Source organism: Garra rufa, chromosome 1 (genome assembly GCF_049309525.1).
Source record: "Garra rufa chromosome 1, GarRuf1.0, whole genome shotgun sequence".
NCBI lineage: Eukaryota > Metazoa > Chordata > Actinopteri > Cypriniformes > Cyprinidae > Garra > Garra rufa.
In genome coordinates, this window is record NC_133361.1 from 48,307,193 (window position 1) to 48,331,544 (window position 24,352).

General features: G+C 41.0%; 1 protein-coding gene across 3 annotated transcripts in view; it reads right to left on the reverse strand.

Annotated features, from left to right (window-relative positions):
* The window catches only part of tlcd3ba (TLC domain containing 3Ba), a 30,488-nt gene that overhangs the window by 4,964 nt on the left and 1,172 nt on the right, over nucleotides 1–24,352 (reverse strand). For 2 of the 3 annotated variants that reach the window (XM_073842093.1, XM_073842101.1), the window contains exons 3-7: nucleotides 21,011–21,168; nucleotides 19,723–19,806; nucleotides 2,592–2,814; nucleotides 1,700–1,795; nucleotides 1,229–1,338 (exon numbers count right to left, since the gene is read on the reverse strand). In XM_073842093.1, coding sequence (XP_073698194.1) covers nucleotides 1,229–1,338; nucleotides 1,700–1,795; nucleotides 2,592–2,814; nucleotides 19,723–19,806; nucleotides 21,011–21,135 — 638 coding nt within the window. In that variant the 5' untranslated portion in view covers nucleotides 21,136–21,168. Of the gene's footprint in view, nucleotides 1–1,228; nucleotides 1,339–1,699; nucleotides 1,796–2,591; nucleotides 2,815–19,722; nucleotides 19,807–21,010; nucleotides 21,169–22,250; nucleotides 22,541–24,352 lie in introns of those variants that run through there. The other variant, XM_073842109.1, reaches the window with a different exon arrangement.

Consider the following 24,352-nt stretch of genomic DNA (forward strand, 5'->3'; position numbering starts at 1 on the left):
ACACCTTCTCCAAGCAATCTCTCCTACAATCCTACCGGTGCTCACCCACATCATCAACACATCTCTTCTCACAGGCATCTTCCCCACCACATTCAAGCAGGCCCGGGTAACCCCACTGCTCAAAAAACCTACACTTAACACTTCACTCATTGACAACTACAGACCTGTCTCTCTCCTTCCGTTCATAGCAAAAACACTGGAACAAGCTGTTTTCAACCAGCTATCTTTATTTCTCTCACAAAACAATCTACTGGATGCTAACCAGTCAGGGTTCAGGAGTGGCCATTCAACTGAGACTGCGCTACTGTGTGACAAACCAGACTTTCATCGCACCAATGGAAAGCATTGAATTGTTCCCTATCTATCCCCTATATAGTGCACTATGTGAAAATATCTTCCACTGTACAAAATATACAAATTCTGTAAAAAAAAAAAAAAAACAAAAAAAAAAAAAAAAGTAAGTGACCGATTTTAGCTGCAGCTTCAGCATGTATTTATAGGGGGCGGGACGCTTTGTGTTCTAGAGAGCATTTGATTGGAGAGAAAGTTTGATGAAAAGCTTAGTGCAGGGTGACGTCATCAAAATCGTTGATCCGTATTGATGGAAGTTACAGAGTGAAATTTTTGAATGTTTATGTCTTGTAAATGCAAACTTTGTCAATGATTTGGAGCATACCATGGGGCAGCCGTGGCCTAATGGTTAGGGAGTCGGACTTGTAACCCAAAGGTTGCAGGTTCGAGTCTCAGGTCCGGCAGGGATTGTAGGTGGGGAGAGTGAATGTACAGCACCCTCTCCCACCCTCAATACTGTACCCTCAATACAATGACTGAGATGAGTCCCTTGAGCAAGGCACTGAACCCCCAACTGCTCCCCGGGCTCCGGGTGTGTGTTCACGGTGTGTGTGTGTGTTCACTACTGTTTGTGTGCACTTGGATGGGTTAAATGCAGAGCACAAATTCTGAGTATGGGTCACCATACTTGGCCTCACGTCACCTCCTTACCTTACCTTACCTCCTTTCCATACTAGCTTATGGATAACCTTATGGCTAACCTATTCATACTAAAGCCCAAAAACTTAAGACTTTAAGAATCCATGTTAATGTCGGAGGCTAAGTGTGCCTCAGTGGAGAAAAAAGAAGATAAAAGAAAGAAGGAATAGATGAGCAATTGAAATGTAAGACGTATTGAAAGACTGAATGACTGAGAGTGTTAAACTGTTATCTTTACCTGCCATAGGCGTAGTAGAGGTAGGGGAAGAGAAGAACTCTGCAGATGAAGAAAGTGACCAGCATAAGAGCTCCATTGACTTTATGTAGGAGAGTGTGCTGTTGCTTGTACTGAGACAAAGAAACAAACAAAGGAGAGAGCAAGGAGTAGAGAAAGAGAGAGCGTTTAACAGACAGAAAATTATTAATAGACAGAGCAATGAACCCTGAAAACCGTGATTCATTATTCCCCACTACACATTTAACACTGAAGCAGTCAAGAAAGTTGTTCCAGTCTGTGAAAGATCACTGTCAATCAATTAGATGTTTTAAGATTAGTAAGTCCGGTAGAAATTACCCATACAATTCCAAGAAAAGAAAGAGCAGTGCAAAAATCTGCTTACACTGGTTGTTAAAAAGAAAGACACATTCACTAAACCAAAGAAAGACAGAAGGAGACGGAAAGATGGTGAATGTGTTTTGTGTTTAGTACCTGGATGAGTATTTTTCCCAGACAGACAGACGGGGTGCTGAGTTCTGCCAGGAACATCACACCCTGGAAATAATCCCCTTTTCCCTGTCTCCAGAACTAGGAAAAGAGAGGAAAGGAAAAGAAAATAGGGATGGGAATGGAAGAAAATGACGGCGGAAAGGAAGGGTAATTGCAAAATAATTAAAAAGAAAAGGGGAAAAGAAAGGAAGAGAAGATTGAGAGAAATAAAAATGGAAGGGAAAAGGAAATGAAAGGGAAGGAAGAGAAAAAGAAAGGAAGAAAGAAAGGAAATGAGAATGGGGAAAAAGAAGAGGAAAGAAAAGGATGGAAAAGAAGAGAAATTATAAATATAGGAATTAAAAAATAAAAGAGGAAGAGGAAAGGAAATGGAAAGGAAGGGAGAGGAAAAGGTAGGAAATGGAAAAGGAAAGGAGATGAGAAAAGGAAAAGAGAAAAGAAGAAAGTCATACTTGTGTCAGATGTAAGAAAGCTTAGTGTGGTTTTATCAGAGGAAAGTGCTGTAGAGGTTCTCTTGTCTTATCAGGCCAAAACACTCATTGCCATTTAAGTGCAGCTAATGCCAGGGTGCTGGCTGCTGCACTGCTGCCGACAGCAACAGTCTCCATGGATACAGATGGAGAGTGATGGAGAGCATAATTACAGGGTGAAAGTACACAGGCCCATTCAGGACAAGTTTGACTCAGCCACACTTCAAGCCACCCACAGATCATGATCCCGTCAAATCACTCTTAAACAGCCATGAAGCCAAAGCTATGTTACAACACTCCAAACATGGCCTCCATAATCATACTTCAAATAAGAAGTACTTTATATGTCTGTGTTTATGAGAAAAATAAGTATGGTAATGTCACTCAACCCTCATTCCACTCACCACAGAGACAGGGAAACAGACAGTAACCATGACGACATGGTGCAAGACCATAAGGAACTCTCTGCGCAGATAGCCGCTGATGGCTGACCTCATCGGTTTGGTTTCGCTCTCCTCCTCGTGTTCTTTGACCTGAAGTTTGTACCAGTGGCACAAGAACATGGCATAGATGTCATAGACGAAGTAGGGGACAGCAAAGAGGATATAGCTGCTGGTAAGCCAATGCCTGGAGAGAGGGAAGAGAGAGAGATAAGGGATGAGAGAGAGGCCCAGAGATGTGCTTGAAGGCCAAAGCATATTTCAGTTTTTGCAGATCACAAATGTGCATTGACTGGGTTTTGCAATAATCAATTGTTTCACAAGCTGGCAGCACTGGCCCTGGCCATTGTTTCACAGTAGAAAATAAAAGGAAAATAGAGCAGATGGCAGACAAAGATTAAGCTTTCCAGATTTCACATACAATTCAAGTGGACTATACTTTTGTATAGGTGGAAGACATAGGCTGTAAAAAATATGGACGTAGTGTCTGTGATGTCACCCGTAGGTTTCTGAAGAGCGATTTTGAAGGTCATAGTGGGCAGGATTCGACTGTCACCATCGTGGAATTGTGTCATCGCGCCACTCCCGGATAATCGAAAATTGGCAAAGAGGCGGGACATGGGTGGAGCTGGTTGCTGAAAGCGCGACAGTGGTGACAGTAGTGGCAATCCCCCTGTCACTCAAGTGGCCACGCCCTTAATTATGCAGAACTTTAAGGCTTAATATAACTTAAACAGATAAGTTATAAAAAATTCACCTCCTCACAGTAGACATGAGGAGTGAAATTAACTATATAGACCAAAACCACTTTTTGTACCAGGCTGTAAACTTTTTTTTTTCTGCTGTAAAGTTGGGCATTTTAACATGGGGATTCTATGAGATTGACTCCCTTTTGCAGCCAGTCTCTAGTCGATGAATAGCAGTTTAAGTCACTTCCGTGTTGGTTTCAATAGAGAGAGTGGGAGGTTGCCGCTTGGTGGAAGAGTGTAATTTTTGAAATGCAAATTTTGTCAATGTTTTACTAGCTTATAGATAACCTTAAGGCTAACATATTTATGAAAAAAAAAAAACTTCTGAATTTTCCATTTTTTTTATGCGACAACACTAGGGGTGGGACGATACAGGTAACTCACGATTCAATTCTGTGGCGATATGTGACCCACGATATCGATAATATCGCGATTCAGAAATTTCAGAGAAATTTCATCAACGATATATCACGATATATGTGACTGAAAAAGAAAAAAATACCCATAATAAGGAAATCTTATGCATTTATTAATGCCAACATTTCCAACACTGTGCAAAGAAATATGCATTTGCATAATAACTCACTGCCTCCTGGTCTTAAATGTAAACACTGTACAGCTAGACAGATAAAAGTGCCTGAACATTAAAAAACAACATGAACATTAACTAACATGTGTAAACCATGATACTGAAACGTCAGTAGTAAGTTACTGTAAAGTGCTTTATGTTAACCTGGACAGTGGTCTCATCAATGCATATTCTTCTTGAGGAACACTAACGCCTGTTTCACACATACTCCGTCTGCAGTGTGTATGCAGTCCGTATGCGATGCAGAAGCAGCACGGACTCGTTTTGCTTTCACACAGGACACGTTTGCAGTCCGTTCCTGATCCGCGGCTGTTTACCACAAACACACCATTTATCCGTTATTTTGATTTCAAATACAAACGTGCTTTTTCAGCATTGTGATACTCTTTTATCACAGTACACTAATACAATTCTAGATATATTCACGTTTAAACTCAACGTATAATAAACAACGTATTATTCAATGCACTTGCACAGCAACCGCGTGCAGTGTGAACGCTCTAATCCGTTAACATGGGTGCGGAAAAAAATACTCAACGCATAAGCACTGCAGACGGAGTATGTGTGAAACAGGCGTAACTGATCAGCATGCTCAACTAGCGGGTGCGTCTTTGTAGGGCTGTCGCGATAACCGCAATATCGCAATACCGCGCTATTGACGTGCATAACCGCAGAGGAATGCAACAACCGCAGCAACCGCGATATTTGCCTGTTTTCTTTTTTCCTAAGGATTTGCCATTCTCACTTAATGCCTGTGTGCTGAATATTAAATTAGTAATAAGTTAGTAATGATAACATAATGTGTTTATTATGAGGCTCAGTAGATATGCACTTAACAAGCCTAAACAGACAGCGAATGAGAGAGAGATCGACTGAGCTTGTGCGATTACCTGCGTCTGTCTTTCAGATCGAGTCAGGTATGTATGTGAAACTAGCTTGTCATGTCCAAGGAAAGTGAAATCTCTGTCTTAACATCGATGCTCTGCTGGTCAGCTGAGCCTTTAAAAGTGGCGATTAAAGTTGAAATGATTTTAACATCGTGTTTCATTACGTCTCTCTTTGAATAAATAAGCGTTTTTGAACGTATAGTTGAATGAACGGATTAAAGACTTACTCAAAGATAGTCTCTTGCCTCCATCTTGTGGCGTAACAATGAAACTGCACTGACTGACAGCTCGCCTAAAACACGCAGGTGAAATACTGACAGAAAGTCTCTTGTCCAGTCAGACTCGAGGGTGCGCGCTAACTGTTATATATACGAAGATTTCAGATGCAAAGCCTCTAAGTATGTCTGACATTTTTCTTCAAAATTTGCATTTCTTTCTGGCTAGGTTTCTATGCAAGTACTGTTTACTTCACTTCATATATCAACGCGATTTGGTTTCGGTTTATTGATTTCTGAATATGACCTTACATTGTAACAGCCTACACACAATTATATGGCGGTAATACCGCATACCGCGCTACTGAGCCACTCAAAATTACCGCAAGGGAAATTCCTTAACCGCGACAGCCCTACGTCTTTGATTTGTTTTTCGTTATCTTCCGCAATTCTTCTCACTTCTCTTTTTTTCTGCGCTTCTTCTCTGCAAGGTTATTTTCGTAAACGAAAACTAAAACTAAGACGAAAACTATTAATCAAAAAACATTTTCGTAAACTGAAATAAAATAAAAATGTCAAAATAAATGAAAAGCTAGAACGAAACGAAACTAACAACTTTTATTGAAAAACTAACTGGAATAAAATAATAATTATCAAAAATAAATAATCGTTTTCGTAATCATTATGTTCTCACCCCATGGCGGAAAAATAAAGGCTGCGACATGAACAGCACCTGAATTAAATCTAGGCTACTGCTTCAGTTTTTATTGATGTATTTTATGTAACACAAGCGATCAAACCAATATACTGGAGCTGCTTAATCGTTAAATGATAGAGATTCAAACCCCCACGCGATCATTTGTAAATGACAACGATTCCTCATGTCTATTAAACCTTTGAAAAGTCTTACCGGAACATTCAAATCTATATTTGCTCTGCCGCTGACAGAGAGAGCGGTCATCATGTTTATGTAAAAAAAAAAAAAAAAAAACAGCTTCCCAAACAGTCTTTTCAAATACCCAGTCGTTAATATTATCACAGCAATATTCTGATTAAAGGTCATAGTTTGGATATAAACACTGATGTGATGTCTATGGTAGAGATCAAAACAGAGCACGTCATTTTTTGAAAGTAATTGGCGCTTCAAGTAATGTTTGTGTCGATTGCTTTGTTTCGCCACTAGATGGAAACAACTGTTAAAAAATGTATTTGTCATTGACTACTAGAGATTGATTCAAAAACACAGATTCATCCAGTTATGTTTTTGTGAGCAAATCATTTATTCATTCAAACCACTTTTTCATAAATTTAATATAAAAAGTTGGTGTATTAAATATATTCTATTTTAAATATTATGTATTAAATTATTAATAATTCATTCAAATGAATTAAACACTTTTTAATAGACTGAAGCAATTAATATTTTGTCTCACATTATTTTGCTTAGTTTAGAATTGCTAGGAAATCGTGATCTCTATTTAATCTCTAAAAAACTAAAACTAAAACTGAAACTAAACTATATAAAAACTAAATAGAAATGTGTTTACAAAATAGAAACTAAACTAAAACTAACAAAATTGTTAATGAAACTAATAAAAACTAAACTAAGTTTTATTGCAAATTTGAAAACTATACTAAAATAAAACGAATTTAAAAAAGCAAAACTAAATTAACCTTGCTTCTCTGATGTTGTAAGATAACTTGTGTTCTTCACTGGCCGCTGCTTCCGCCACTTTACGCCTATTTACTCGAACAGCGCCCCCCGCAAACAGAATGGTAGATATTGGGTAGTGACAGTGACACTGACGACGTAAAATATCGATATTGGCCGTTAGTGTATCGATTATTTATTGCGACAGAGAGCACAACAATATATTGCAATATCGATTTTTTTTCCCACCCCTAGACAACACTTCCCTGCCATATATGGAATTTTCAGTTTTTTTTTTTTTTTATAAGAAAAAGACAAAGCTTACCGGGCAAACATGGAATTTACAGTTTTTATTGGACAGCGCTTCCCAGCCAAACAGAATTTTCCGTTATTCGTGCGACAACGCTTATACGCCAAACACAAAATTTTCTGTTATGCATTAGACAACACTTCCCCACCAAACATGGAATTTTTCATTACTTATGCGACAACGCTTCCCTGCCAAACACGGAATTGTCTGTTTTTTTATCCGACAATGCTTCCCGCCAAACAGAATTTTTTGTTATGTGAGACAACACTACCTCGCCAAACACAGAATTTTCCGTTATTTATTTGCTTCCCCACCAAACATGGAATTGTCTGTTTTTTATGCGACAACATTTCCCCGTCAAACACAGAATTTTTTTTTTTTTTATGCGACAAGGCTTTCCCACCATATATGGAATTTTCCTGTTTTTTATGCAACAACGCTTCCCCGCCAAACACAGTATTTTCTGTTTTTTATGAAACAGCGCTTCCGCAGCAAACACGGAATTGTCTGTTTTTTTATGCAACAGCGATTCCCTGCCAAATACAGAATATTCCAGTTTTTTATGCGACAATGCTTCCCCGCCAAACAGAAGATTTTCCGTTATGCATGAGACAACACTTCCCCGCCAAACACAAAATTTTCTGTTATGCACGAGACTACACTTCCCCAACAAACACAGAATTTTCTGTTATGCATAAGACTACACTTCCCCAACAAACACAGAATTTTCTGTTATGCATGAGACTACACTTCCCCAACAAACTAGAGATGTTCCGATACCCTTTTTTCCTTCCCGATACCGATTCCGATACCTGTGCTCGGGGTATCGGCCGATACCGAGTACTAATCCGATACCTGGGTGTGTAATTGTATATACAGCTGTAGATAATACTAATAAATTATTTTATTGTGTGCTTCAGACTTATTCCTTAATAAAACAAATATACAGTGATACATACAGTGAACTAGAGTATTTTTTATTATATGACATACATTGAACTTTTATTATATGACATATACAGTGAACTAGAGTATTGTTATTATATGACATACATTTGACAGTAATATTTTTTCATATAGTTAGTATTACTAATCTGGTTTTCTGACGTACATCAGCCCTGTTTATAACAGAGAATTTTGGCCAGAATTTGAAACAGGGTTCTTACACCTTTTCCAAAGTAAAATTCAAGCACTTTTCAAGCACTTTCAAGGTGCATTTTCAAGATTTTCCAGCACTGTGGTAAATTACTTATTCACATACATGAGTTCTTAATTTTAAATCAGATGTTATTGTGCTATTAAAAAACAACTGTCTAGATTGCATATAACATTGCCCCATATTAATAGTCACCATTGAGTATACAAATTATATAATTTAAAATATATAATTAATATAATTTATTGAGTATCTGTAGTATTTTAAAAATAAAATTTAAAGGCTTTTTAAGACCTGCACAAATAAAAGTAATATTGTATGAGTGGAGTAGGGCAATGTCTATGGTAACACATTAATGACTGGTATAAAATGACTGTAAAAAAAAAGAGATAAACTAAAATTCTAAAACTTGAAAACTTTCTAAAACTTGGAAGGATTTTCACAAATACATTTCACATTTCAGCCTAAAAGTACTAAAAGGTAGTCAAAAAGACACTATAAAATAATACAATTTAACTGGCCCAAATGAAAAAAATACCATTTTTTAAACATTGAAAATATTTTTGATTGACATTTAGACTTCTATCTGATTTTCTATTCACAAATATCAAGGTATTTTTTTTTCCATTATTTACAGTGTATCTGCAGAATTTTTAAATATCAATTTAAGGCAATTTATGACCCTTTTTAAGAGCTACACAAGTAAAATGAACACCGTAGTGGGGTTGAACAATGTACAGTAACATTAAGCCATAAAATGACATGATTTATAATTCAGATTTTCGCAAAAACAAAACATCTTATACAATGGCATTTCAGCCTTTATACCTTTAAACTGGATAAATCAAGTATAATTTATTTAAAACATAAATATTACTGTCTTAATTGTTTAGATTTTTAGAAAGCACATAACTTTTACATTTACAACACTTATGTGTTTGCTGCATAAAAAAAATGGGCCAATATTTGTAATAATCTTACTAAACAGCTGAATATTCGCAAATTCATTCCCTGTCACGAGGGGGCGCTTTAGGAGCGCTGAAATTCTACGGTTTCCTAGTAACGGCTGTACACAAATCAGCATTAACGCAGTTCTCTTACGAGAGGTCTCTCGTACTGCGTAAGAAATATCTTACGCTAGGGGAAAATCCTTTTTTGCGAGATATTGAAGCCAAAAATTATCCTTAATTTTGAAATAATGTAAAGCGCGTTGCAGCAGCATACAGACATAGGCGAAACAGCTTGCGCGCCTATTGGCTGCTCTGCGGCAACTGCAGCAGCCTATTAGAGCGAGGCCTGACACGACGCCAGATCCAATGGGGGCATTTCGCGCCCTTTGCGTCGCTTCGCGCCCTTTTCGTAGCTTCCCGCCTAAAAGGGCGTGGTCTAGGCCTATAAAGATCGCTCATAGGCAGCTATTATCTGATTTTTCATCCTTCAAGCGAAGCAAACGCATCGCTGGAGCCGGAGAAGAAGCCGCCGTCGATTGCAAGCATCTCAGCGGGACGAGTCTCTGAAGCTGCTGGCCACGCCGCCTTCCGTGCCTTCCTGCTGCGCTTTCCGGCGCTCATATCCTTTAATATCTCAAGTGTGTGTCGCCGCTGCGATACACACTTCTCTATAAAAGAGCAAGCGTCTTTTTAAAGAGGCCTTCCTGCGGCTCATGCAGAGCCACACTCAGTGACGGGCATATCGTCTGCGTTTCCTGCCTGGGTGAGGAGCACGCGGCGCTCGCGCTCGCTGAGGGCGGCTGCCCTCATTGTGAACCACTGCCGATGGCGACTCTGAGGACTCGCCTGGCATTCTTCGCCGAATCTGCTCCCCCGCCCGCCACGGTGTCGCGCCGTAAGAAGCGCCGTGCCCAGCGGGCACCGGAACCCCCCCCCAGCCGACAAAGCTCGCCGGTTCGCCCGCCAGCTTCACCAATCTCGTCAACCTCCGTCCCAGATGTTAAGTGGCCGCTGCCCGCCGCCGCTTGCACCGACACGGCTGACGAGGGCACAGTTATGGAGGAGGAGGATTCCTGCTCTATTCTGGCGTCAGGCAGTGAGGATTGGACGAGCTCTGCGGACCTCGCTCCCCCGCCCACGCTCCGTCAGGCTCGAGAGCTTCGATCGAGGCAGAACTGATGAGGATTCTGACACAGGCCACGGCGTGCCTTGGCCTCGAGTGGTCCTCACCGGAGCAGCCCGCTCATAACAGGTTGGACGGCTGTTTTCTGCCGAAAGGGGAACGCGCTTCGAGCGCGTGCAAACCAGCGCCTTTTCTTCCTGAGCTTCACGAAGAACTGGCTAAATCCTGGAGCGCCCCTTACTCAGCGAGAGTGCGCCCATCCTCTTCTCTAGCGTTCTCCACTGTGGACGGCGCCGAGAAAAAAGGATACCTCTCTCTGCCGCCTGTCGAGGAGGCGATAGCAGCCCACTTGTGCCCGCCCTCCGCTGGACGGCGTGCTAAGTCGGCGCTGCCGTCTAAAGCATGTCGCCAAACGTCAAACCTGCACAGCCGCGCTTACACCGCCGCCGGGCAGGCAGCATCAGCGCTGCACACAATGGCCACGCTGCAGGTTTTTCAGGCTGACCTCCTCCGAAGGATGGATGAGGAAGGCCCTGACGCGATTTGTGTGCCGGACCTAAGGAGCGCCACGGACCTCGCACTCCGCGCTACAAAGTCTGCAGCACAGGCCATCGGACGCAACATGGCTTCGCTCACTGTAGCTGAAAGGCATTTGTGGCTGACGCTTTCGGAGATGGCTGAGTCTGAGCGCACCGCGTTCTTCGATGCTCCGCTCTCTCCCGCTGGCCCTTTTGGATCCTCTGTCAAGGACTTTGCAGAGAGATTCGCTGAGGTACAGAAGGCGTCCCAGGCGATGAGGCACTTCCTGCCGAAACGCTCCAGCTCTGCAGCCGGCCGTGTGAAACCGCCCGTGCAGAGCTCACGACCCCAGCCACAGCCCGCTGTTGCCGCTTTGCAGCGCCACCGAGCGCAGGGCGCGAGACCGCGTTCCCGCTCTTCTGGCCGCCGTCCCGCCGGTCGCGGCCCGAGGCCCAGGTTGGATTTGAAACCTGAGCCTCCGAAGCAGTCCTAACAAAGCTAGGAAAAAGACGGTGCGCGAGTCCCGCTGTCGCCGGACCCCCACCAAAGGTATTTGCTTGTTCAGTTCCAAGTGTTGTGACTGTTCCAGTGTATTTTGCAGCCAACAAACCGGCTCTGTCGCCCGTTTGCCTGTACTCAAAAGCCGTTCTCACGGCTACCCAGATAAATCCAAAAAAGAGTGTATTTTCTGGTGTCCCGGCCACGGCCGATGGTGTTTCACGTGTCAGAATGCCCACTCCCCAGTGCCCATTTCTACACACAAGCACACCCTGTCTCACAAGTCAAGCGCGCATAAAATCGACTCGAATCGATTGCGCTTCACAACCGGCCACGGCCGATGGTGTTTCAAGTGTAGTCAAAATGCCCACTCAGTGCCCATTTCTACACACAAGCACAACATGTCATACAGACCCTGCGCACATTTAATCGGCTCAGATCGATTGCGCTCCACATGTGATAGACGTGCCCACTTCACAGTGCCCACAGACATCACATCACGCACGTCAAAAGGTTTCCGTAAAAGCGAAACTAACGTGCATGCAGGCGAACGGTGTTTGCAGTGTGTTAAATGTGCCTGTTGCCACACGACCACATCCACACACAGACATAATAGTTCCCGCTATCAGCGTGCCCCACGCCTCGAATGTCACGAGCACGTCTCTGGTGCCACAGCACTCCGAAACCACTCCGTTACGGATAGAACGGAGCGCGTTTCGTATTCAACCTCTAGCTATTCATGCAAACGCATGGGAAAAGCTTCCAGGGGTTTCGAAATGGGTGCTGGACATTATAAAAGGAGGCTATTCGCTACAGTTTCACCGACGCCCGCGCCGCTATACAGCGCGCGTCGAGACCACAATGCAGACAGAAGCAGCACACCTGCTTCGAGCCGAAGTGGCGAAACTATTGAGCAAAGGGGTCATAGAGCCCCTCTCTCAAACTCAAAGCGAAGGAGGGTTGTACAGCAGATATTTCCTGGTACCGAAAAAAGACGGGGGTCACAGACCCATATTAGATCTAAGGCAACTGAACAAAGCGCTGGTGAAGCGTCGGTTCAGGATGCTCACGACCAGAAAAATCCTCGCGCAAGTTCGCCAAGGAGACTGGTTCGTGTCAGTGGATCTGAAAGACGCGTATTTTCAAATACAGATAGCGTCACATCACAGGCGATTTTTGAGATTCGCCTTCGAGGGCCAGGCATATCAGTACACAGTCCTGCCGTTCGGTTTATCCCAGGCACCCCGTACATTTACAAAGTGCATGGACGCAGCGCTCGTTCCTCTCAGACTGAAAGGCGTGCGCATACTGAACTATTTGGACGATTGGCTGATTCTAGCGCAGTCTCGCTCAGTGCTTGTACAGCATACGACCATGTTACTCGATCACCTCGAGAATTTGGGTCTCAGAGTCAATTGGGCGAAGAGCTCACTGTCCCCCAGTCAGAAAACTTCCTTCCTGGGCACAGAATTGGACTCGCTGTCAATGATAGCGCGGCTGTCACCACAGCGCGCAGCAGACATTCAGCGCACAGCGGGCTCGTTCCGCTGCGGCGCGTCTGTCCCGCTCAAAAAATTTCAGAAAATGCTGGGTCTCATGGCCTCAGCGTCATCAGTTCTGCAGCTGGGTCTGCTGCGTATGCGTCCACTGCAGTTCTGGCTGAAAGCGCGCGTCCCGCGTCAAGCGTGGGCGCCCGGTCGGCTTCGTATCACGGTCAATCAGAAATGTGTCACAGCCCTGAAGCCGTGGAAAGCAGTTGACTGGTACCAGTCAGGTGTAAGCCTGGGGACTTTCTCGAGAGTAAAAGTGGTGTCTACGGACGCGTCAACCTCGGGATGGGGGGCTCTGCTCGAGGGCAGACCGTCTTTTGGCCAGTGGTCAGAACGGGAAAAGCTCCTACATATCAACTGCCTCGAAATGCTGGCAGTACAGAACGCGCTGACGCGCTTCTGTCCCCAAATAAAAGGAAACCATGTACTAGTCCGCTCGGACAACATGTCAGTGGTTTCCTATATAAATCGCCAGGGCGGTCTCAGGTCCAAAAACCTATACAGACTTGCAGAACGCCTCCTGGTATGGGCTCAGCGCAACCTGCGCTCGCTGAAAGCAGCGCATGTGCCGGGGCTTCTGAACATAGGGCCAGACAGACTGTCCAGGAACAATGTTCCAGCAGGCGAATGGTCTCTACACCCACAGACAGTACAACTACTGTGGAAAAAATTCGGCAAAGCGGAAGTAGACCTTTTTGCGTCTCCGAACAACGCTCACTGTCAGGAATTTTACTCAAAAAGCAGAGACGCGCTGGCCCACGAATGGCCCCGCCGTCATCTCTATGCTTTTCCCCCCATCTCTCTCCTACCTCAGGTGATAGAGAGGGTCAGGGAAAAAGGATGTTCAATACTGCTGATAGCGCCGTTTTGGGAAAACCAGCCCTGGTTCCCAGCGCTGATGCAGCTGACGAGCACTGCCCCGTGGCCGATACCAGTGAGGAGAGACCTTCTCTCTCAGGCCAGTGGCTCGATTTGGCACCCTCACCCAGAGCTGTGGTCCCTTCATGTCTGGGCCACCAGCGAATATATGATGAACTCCCAAAAGGAGTATTAAACACGATCACGCAGGCTAGAGCCCCTTCTACGAGACGGCTCTATTCCTCAAAATGGTCAGTGTTTTCGGGCTGGTGCGCAGCCCGCGGCTTGTCACCCACTAACTGTGGTGTGATGGAGGTGCTTTCCTTCCTACAAGAGCTGCTGGACAAGGGCAGAACCCCGTCCACGCTCAAAGTCTATGTGGCGGCTATAACGGCGTTTTCGAGCGCAACGTTAGGTCAGTCAATAGGAAGGAACGATTTAGTTATTCGCTTCCTGAGGGGAGCTAGAAGACTAAATCCCCCCAGACCTCCCTCAGTCCCCGTATGGGACCTTTCTGTGGTACTAGAGGCCATGAAAGGTGGACCATTCGAGCCTCTGCAGACGATTGATTTGAAATACCTGTCTCTTAAGACTGTGTTTCTGCTGGCTCTCGCTTCAGTGAAGCGCATAGGGGATTTGCACGCACTCTCTGTGAGCGCGACGTGCATGGAATTTGGACCTAATGACTCTAAAGTCATACTCAAACCCAAGCATGGTTACGTTCCAAAATCACTCAACACACCGTTCAGGGCACAGGTCATCGCGCTGTCAGCCCTACCGGTCAATGATGAGGAAACGGACGCGAACCTCCTATGCCCAGTCAGGGCATTAAGAGCTTACGTGTCTCGCTCGTCTGCTTTTAGACAGACAGATCAGCTTTTTGTTTCGTTTTACGGGCGCCCAAAGGGACTGGCCGCTTCGAAACACAGCCTATCCAGATGGATAGTTGATGCTATTGCGTTGGCATATGCTTCCTCATAAAAACACGAACGAAGATTTTTAACGAAAACCGGTGCAGTCTGCCAGCCTTATCATTGACTTGGATGGGCACCAGACCTTTAAAAGTAAACAAAAACATGCACAGACAAATCCAAATTACACCCCGCGGCTCGTGATGATACATTGATGTCTTAAGACACGAAACGATCGGTTTTTGTGAGAAACTGAACAGTATTTATATCATTTTTTACCTTTGATTCACAGCCACGTCCATCTGTCATGTGCACGAGTTTGGCATCAGTCACGTCAAATGAGCACGCGCTCTAGCGTAGAATACGCAAACGCCGGAAGCGATCTGTCGCATGTATACGACACTCATTGTTTACACAGTGCACAGAGATTGTGTGTGTATAGCGGCTATTCAAAATGGTAATTACTTGCGCGTATCCTGATTGTTTAAACCGATTTAAAGCTAAAAGATTACGTTAGTTTGCGCAAACTCATCCGGGACTTTTCACTGATTTCCCCTTACGACGTTTGCGTATTCTACGCCAGAGCGCGTGCTAATGTGACGTGACTGATGCACATGACAGATGGACGTGGCTGTGTATCTAAGGTAAAAAATGATATAAATACTGTTCAGTTTCTCACAAAAACCGATCGTTTCGTGTCTTAGGACATCAATGTATCATCACAAGCCATAGGGTGTAATTTGGATTTGTCTGTGCATGTTTTTGTTTACTTTTAAAGGTCTGGTGCCCATCCACTACCATGATAAGGCTGGCAGACTGCACCGGTTTTCGTTAAAAATCTTCGTTTGTGTTTTTCTGAGGAAACAAAGTAACCTACATCTTGGATGCATTGGGGGTAAGCAGATAAACATCAAATTTTCATTTTTGGGTGAACTATCCCTTTAACTTTGATACGGCTAAATTGATGAGTTTGTAATGACTAGCACGAGCCCTCTACTTTAAGATAGTCCGGTGAAACATTTTGGTAGCCCGACTGGAAAACACAATAGCCCCGGGACATCGGGCTGGCAATTTTGCGATCCCCAAATTCTCGTTTTAAACATAATTCTTATTTGTCGTTTTCAAGCCATCAAGGACTGATGCAACAACCTCCTGATAACTGGCATGTTTTATCTACCGCTCTGTTCCATCAGAGGGCGCGCATCAAGAAAGACCGGCGGATCACACTACAGCCTCACGTGCACACTCGAGCGGAGCTGTTTTTTTTTTTTTTCTTTCTTTTACATATTATAAGCATAACAAAAAATAACTATTTAGTATGAAAGCGAATTAATATGAAACCGATGCAACTGCATATTCAAGCACTTTCAAGCACTTCATCCAAAATCCAAGCATTTTTCAAACCTTGAAAACACTACATTAAAATTCAAGCATTTTCAAGGAATTCAAGCACCCGTACGAACCCTGTTGAAAGATTCTCACTAGATCTCGCAGCAACCTTATTCATTGTGCGGCATTTTCAAATGCTCCTCACTGCATCTCGCAGCAGTAACAGTGTTGCAAAATCAACGTTGGCTCCCGAATAAAGCTGTTCGGGGTTTGTGCAAGTTTGTTTGCATTGCAGTCCAAGCTGATAAACGGTCAGCGCTGAGCAGCTCAAACGTGTCGTGTTAGTTTCACTTTCGTTTCGCGTGCCATTTTATGTTTCTCATCTGAGACAGAAATGGCAGAGCTTATGAGTTGAACAACGCGGTGGTCGCGCCAGTGTGACCGCTCACGAAAATTAGTAACACTGGCAGAAAAATTGGTCACAGTCTGGAGCCCTTTAATATTACCGAAAGTGTCCCGTGCGCTTCAGTACAAGGAGTAAACAAACCACGCGCCTGTACAATTCATTAACACAGAACCACGCATTAATTGATATTTAAACAGTCGGTTTTTGGCTTAATATTAGTCCATATCACGATTTGATTTAAGTGTAATGAACTACCTTTGATTAATGTATCAAACTTTGACAAATTCCGTGACGTTCCGCGTTAAACTGTAAGTTCCATTTTGACTGGATTCCGCGATTCCGTCCGTGTTTTCCGCTTCGCAGAAATCATAAAGCCCTACATATGAGACATGCCGCCGTTTTAGCGGACAAACTGCTAGCACATTTGTATTTCTTCTTCGCTGCTCTAAACAGTGGTTGCTTGTGGCAACACTGTTTGCATTCTGAGCCACGAAGAAGAACTGGCTTCTGATTTGCTAGCGGGAATAACTTATATCTTAAGAAAATGGTATCGGATCGGTACGTGGGTTCAAGTACTCGCCGATTCCGATGCTAGATTTTTTTGTGGTATCGGCGGCATTTCCGATACTAGTATCGGAATCGGAACAACCCTACAACAAACACAGAATTTTCTGTTATGCATGAGACTACACTTCCCCAACAAACACAATTTTCTGTTATGCATGAGACTACACTTCCCCAACAAACACAGAATTTTCTGTTATTAATGAGACGCTTCCCCACCAAACACAGAATTCCCCGGCAAACATGGAATTTACAGTTTGTTTTTTTATGGGACAGCGCTTCCTTGCCAAACAGAATTTTCCGTTATGTGTGAGACAATGCTTAGTCGCCAAACACAGAATTTTCTGTTTTTTTATGAAACAGCGCTTTCACAGCAAACACTGAATTGTCTGTTTTTTATGCAACAGTGATTCCCTGCCAAATACGGAATATTCCAGATTTTTATGCGACAATGCTTCCCCGCCAAACAGAAGATTTTCTGTTATGCATGAGACAACACTTCCCAGACAAACACAGAATTTTCTGTTATTTATGAGACGTTTCCCCACCAAACACAGAATTTTCCTTTTTTATGAGACTGCCAGATAATAATAATTTAAAAAATGCTTAATGCTAGAATAAAACTGTTAGAGTAGGCTCTGTTCTTTATTTTTTTGTATTCATACAACAAAATATTCTGGGGCCATGAAATTTTAGTGAAAACCATCAAAAATGCTGGCAGTGGCTGACAACTTTTTTTTGCTGGTGGGGAAAGAGTTAATATGTGCATAATATATACCAAATATTTATAGATATAATGATCAGAAAGGCAACTTAACATTTTAAACCTGTGCAGATTTAATGATCTTTTAATGACTTTTCCTAAACAATTTTAAAATTCTTTTAGAACCATGAACATGAAGGTGCTCACTAGTACTGGAGGTTCCAGGAAGGTCTGATAAATTTCTCATTTTGTGACACATGTTAGACAAGCATTCATACAGGTTTAGAACAACAACATGAGAGGGAGTAAACGATGACATTTTCATTTTTGGATTATGTATTCCCTTAAAATTTGACTAGCAAATGAAGCACCAGTCAGACGGTAGAGGCAGTGAAACTATTTTCTACACGTTTTCAAGAGAAATGGGATTTGTGAGGATTAATGTATGTCTATTTCTTAATTAAACATACTCTACCATTCAAAGATAAGGGGTCAGTAAAAGGCATTAATACTTTCATTTGTGACCCTGGACCACAAAACCAGTCATAAGGTTAAATTTGACAAAACTGTGATTTATACATCATATGAAAGCTCAATAAATAAGCTTTCTATTGATGTATGGTTTGTTAGGATAGGACAATATTTGGCTGAGATACATCTATTTGAAATCAGAAATCTGAGGATGCAAAAAAATCAAAAAGACTGAGAAAATCACCTTTAAAGTTGTCCAAATTAGGTTCTTAACAATGCATATTACAAATCAAAAATTACATTTTGATATGTTTACAGTTGAAATTTAAAAAAAAAATCTTCATGGAACATGAACTTTACTTAATTTCTTAATGATTTTTGGCATAAAAGAAAAATCAAAAATTTTGACCCATACAATGTATTTTTGGCTATTGCTACAAATATACCCCAGCGACTTAAGACTGGTTTTGTGGTCCAGGGTCACATTTGTCAAAGATGCATTAAATTGATCAGTGACAAAATAATTTAAATTTGTTATAAAAGTTCTATTTCAAATAAATGCTGTTCATTTGAAATTTGTATTTATCAGGAAAGACACTGAAGACTGGAGTAATGGCTCATCATAGGAATAAATTACATTTTTAAACTTATTCAATAAGAAAAAGTAGTCATTTTAAATTGTAATTGTTCTTAATCTTTTCTGATCAAATAAATGCAGGTGGTGAGCATAAGAGATACAATAATCACAATACAATTTCTAGCATCCATTTTTAGTAATTCATTTTAAATTATTACATTTGAATATATAATTTAAGTACTTTTCAAATCCATTGTTGCAGTCATGAATATTCAATCATAAGAATAAAGTACTTTTTATTAACATTATACTGTCAAAGCCTAAATTAGCATAAGAAATTCAAAACCTAACAAATTAAACCTGTAAAAACAGGCCTAGTATTTGACTTGGCCCTTGTCTAAACTCTAGCCTGTACTCTGACTGATGCACTTACTACACATACACAGAGTAATTGAGTTTACCTGCCTTAAATCATTTATGAAACATGATTGCTCTGACCTATTTGTGCTGCCATTCTTAATTCACTTGTGTGCCTTCGGGTTAAGGCAAAATTAAACAAGATAAACAGTTCAAAACAAGATTTACAATTCGATTAGTTGAGGCAAATCAAATTAGAGCCAACCGTTTTCCACAAACCTCCTAATGGGTTTCAAGTGTAAAGACGCAGCTTTCAACTATTAACTGAAACCGCTGACTAAAGCTGTCATAAAAAGTCACCGTCAACTTTTTCCAGAGTATTTTGCCAGTCTACTCTCTCTTGCTCCCTTTCCCCCCTGGCTTGCTGCGCCACAGTGGATTTACAGATCGGCTCGCAACCTAATTAGTTTCTAATTAGATTACACTGACATAAGGTGCGCATTGGAGGAATAGCACATTCTTAGAAACACTCAGAGTGAAGGGAATACTTTCACACTCCTACACATCTGGGAACAAATCCATAGAAAATGAGAGAATTCTCAGCTGTATTCGCAAACGCAACAAGTGAAAAGAGGCGACAGAGACACATGCACAATCAATAGTAATCAACAAAAAAAAAGTTTTTCATTATGTCTTGTCAAGTATCTTAATCTGATACTCACTGGTCCTCAATAATGTCTTCACAAGAACAGGCGATGATGTATCCGGCAGAGGATGCCATGATGGCCTGAACTGAGGACACCAGTCTAAGAAAGAGTGAGAGAAAAACATGCATGAAAGACAGAAAGGAGATAAAACAGACTGCAAACACTCTTTGATAGGAGATATTTGAAACCATTAATAGCAGATTTTGTTGACACCATTTAAAGGAAGCATTATTTAAGCACTGTAACTTTCCTTGCTAAGCAGAAAAGCACATTAATGCATCAGACATACACTTCAACCAAATTTAACCTTACATGCCAGGGTCAGAAATTAACTTTTCCATTAAGGGGCAATATTTGCCCCCTTGAATTGATTTCCAGGGGAAATTTTTAACATTTGTGAGGGCAATTTTAATCTAAAAATCACCTTTTTATTATAAAAACCATATGATGTCTTTAATGTCAAATACTAAAATTTTCCCAATGACTAAAATCAACATCTGTTGTCTTGCCAGTCAAGAAGTGTCGATCTCCGAATGCGAGGATGGATAGCTCCTAGAGCATATTTCCATATAAATGCACGGCTAATTCGTTGTTTTGTCACAAGTGAAAAACAATATTAACCTTAAATATTAAGTCCATTCATTCGCATTCGGAGATCATCACTTCTTGACTGACAAGACGGCTGCGAGCGGAAACCCAAACAGTGTAAGTGAGTTGTTCAAAACCTCTCTTTTTAGTAAACTGTGTACACAAACAATGTTCTCAATGCTCGAGTTCATGTGTAGAGACCCAGGCAATACTTCAAGCAAAGTTTCATGGTGTGTCGAGCCTTCTTAGTCTCGTAAAAATATCGATTTTGAAGCGCTCAAAGTAGTGCCCCTAGCACTCCCATTCACCAGCCATTTAACCAGAAAACGAAATCACGGTCAATCTTAAAAGTGGCTCTTTCGTCATAATTATGCTTTTAGATGAAAGTTTGACTCGTTTACAATCCAAAAAACACCCCAGATTGCATTTTGGCGAAGGATTCCCTTTAAGGTGTCTGAATAAATGTTGGTTTGTCTGTATATAATTCAAAATCACATTCACTGATGCAGTTAAACAGTTAAAACTAGTTTTAGTAAATAGCTTTTTAAGTAAACCGTAATAATCACTCAGAAATACAACTATGCATCCACTGCCATGCCTTTCATTTTTAATGAACAAAAACAAAAAGCACAAAGATAAACAAGTAAATAAAACCGGGTAGCTGGAGCTTGACAGCACCTTTCAACACATCTCACTTTCTCTTCCCTTTATTTACCTGGACGAGACGATGACAGCATCCTTTTCGCTCCATTTAAGCCCAGGAGCATGTTTCAGGAATCGCTTGGACAGCAGGAAGAGGCCTGGGAAGAATATGGAGCCAGCTGCAAGGATGCTCAGCATAATCTCGGGCAAAGTTGCTCAACGTCACTGTGTCTAAAAAAGATAAATATATTATACATTTTAGTGTTCTGTTCTAAAGAGCATCAACATATATTTTTATATAATAGAATGTCTATTAAAACAAACTTTCCATTCATGAAAACTCAAACATGAAAAATTATTTGGCTTGATCATAAGCATTGCATTTATAACTTGAACCTCACCAAAAATCTGTTCACTGAAAGAAAGGAGAGAGAAGGGCAAGGCAAAGACAGAAGGATGAAACAAACGGAGAGAGTACAGAAGGAAAATTAGAGAACAAAATCCACATCAGCACTCAACAAAGACATACAGCTTCGTAAATGTGCCAGATTAGACAAATACATCAATTTAGAGTAGCACTAAACTCAAGTTCATATGACAGACTACAAGATAGAAGACAAGGAAGACAATTTCACCTGCATCCCATCACCGCTCTCATTATTGCTTTGTAAGGAGTTCTTAAATTATTCCGGACAGCTGCCATATTTATATTGAAGCAGAAGCTGGGATGTTTGGGAGGAGAGGGTGTGGGGGGTGTCCGTACTAAAATAGGCATGGAAAGGATTAGCAAGCAAGAGATTTAGAAAGATTACTGCAGGGAGAGGGAGGGCAGCAAGACCAGGGGAGACCAAGAAGAAAGAAAGAGGGGTGTGTGGGAGGGCGCAGGCCTTCATTCTGTGGTACAGTGAGGGGTAACCTTGCGGGAGGAGGTGAAAGGGAGTGTATTATTGCTGTTATTGCTACAGTGGGACTGTGAGAGCCTGTCTGCAACAAGGCCAAATCACAAAAACTGGGTAAAACGACTTAATCCAAATCTGTACCAGACATCACAGCAAAATCAAGAAGTGCATTACAGACGTGACAGCCAGTGCGCGTTAGTTATTCATTATTCTGAAGCTTGTACCAATCTGTTCATGCAGCACGCAAATCGTTCAACGCGACACATGACGGTTTTCAACGAACTGTAATCTCGCATAAATTACGTTATGAAACCCTCCGCCGTTCCTTACGTCATCTCGGTCACGCTCTGATTTTCTCCGTTCATGTAAACAACGGCAAAGCAACGCGAGCGGCTCGCGTATTCACAACGCTACCTTTAGAGCTAGCAGGCTAGCGGCATCCATCCTATTGTGTCCTCGCCAGCAGTCCAGCAGCACACGAGGCTGAGGGAGTCTCGTCGGGACCTCTAGCTAACAGGTTGCAGGCTATAGGCCCGCTGGCTATGTGTGTGCTTACAGCAGCCAGTAATAAATCGCTTTCCGACCCACATGGTTGATGGAAAAAACCCAACTGCAAAAACGGGGATGCGCCCCCAGAGTCCCCAAACACAATATGGATATTGTGCGACAGTGTTCAATCCGTGCCATGCAACTCTTTTGCTGTAACCCGTTCACACCCACAGACACAAATATACGATAAAAATGAGGCGTTAGTTATGAAAGACACCAAATTGTGTACAATATTTCTGTTATTTCTATTTCCATTACAATGGAGAGCCAAATATCATTCAGAATATTACAGACTACTGTTTTTTTTTTTAAATAATTTATAAATACATTTAATTAATTATATATTTAACAATACACTACCAGTCAAAAGTTTTTGCACTGTAAGATTTTTTTTTAGTGTTTTTTAAATTTATTTAATCCAAAATACAGCAAAAACAGTACAATTTTGAAAAATTTTAACTATTTAAAATAAGCCTTTTCTATTTGAATACATTTTAAATTTTAATTTATTCCTGTGCTCAAAGCTACATTTTTCAGCATTGTTACTCCAGTCTTCAGAAATCATTCTAATATGCTGATTTGCTGTTCAGAAATCATTCTAATATGCTGATTTGCTGTTCAGAAATCATTCTAATATGCTGATTTGCTGTTCAAGAAACAATCATTATTATTATTTTTAAAATAAGTCTAAGCCTGCATTTATTTAATCCAAAATGAAGCAAAAAGAGTCACATTTTGAAATATTTTACTATTTAAAATAAGTGTTTTCTATTTGAATACATTTTAAAATTTAATATATACCTGTGATTTTAAAGCTGAATTTTTCAGCATCGTCACTCCAGTCTTCAGAAATCATTCTATGCTGATTTGCTGTTCAAGAAACAATCATTATTATTATTTTTATCAATATTTAAAACAGTACATTTGTTTCAGCATTCTTTGGTGAGTAGAAAGATCCAAAGATCAGCATTCATCTGAAATAAAAAGCTTCTGTAACATTATACACTATACTATTTAAAAGCTTAGAGTCAGAATCATTTATTACAGTATCAAATTATTACTTTTAGTTAGCAAGGATGCTTTACATTGATCCAAAGTGATGATAAAGACATTTATAATGTTACAAAATATTTATTCTTCAGATAAATGCTGTTCATCTGAACTTCGTATTTATCAAAGAAACCTGGAAAAAAAAAATTCTACTCAGTTGTTTTCAACATAATAATAATAATAATAAATGTTTTTTGAGCAGCAAAGGAGAATATTAGAATGATTTCTGAAGGATCATGTGACTGGAGTATTGATGCTAAAAATTACATATTTTTTTTAAATAGTAAATTATTTGGTAAAAATACATATTTAAACTATTTTAAATAGTAAAAATTAACTTTTGCTGTACTTTGGATCAAATAAATGCAGGCTTGGTGAGCAGAAGAGACTTTTTAAAATAAAAATAAAAAAACATTAAAAATCTTCCTGTTCAAAAACTTTTGACTGGTTGTGTATTTTGTTTTAGCCTTTTATATTTTAGTCTGTTATACAAATACATATGCATTACAGTAATAACAGTAAATTATGCATAATTACATGCAACTAACCTTAAACCAAACACTAACCCTATAGTAAGTCTTAATTATTCAGTACTTTATTGCATAATTACAATATAACAAGGCTACCTTTAAATGAAGGGTAACCTAAATAAGTACTAATTTTGACTTTCATTGTTGGATGATTAACAAATCTAAAACGTAACTGTTAACACATATGACAGCTTACACAAAGAAACAAATATTAAATGATACAGGGTATGTTTGATCCAGTAACAAGGGTTATATCCCTCCTCCGGGTTCAAACCGGCAACCTTACAATGACCTGCTCATGTATTATATTCCGCTACTATGCCATACCACCTACAATGACATATTACCAAACAGATACAAAGTTGAATGTCATTACATGAGCATTGG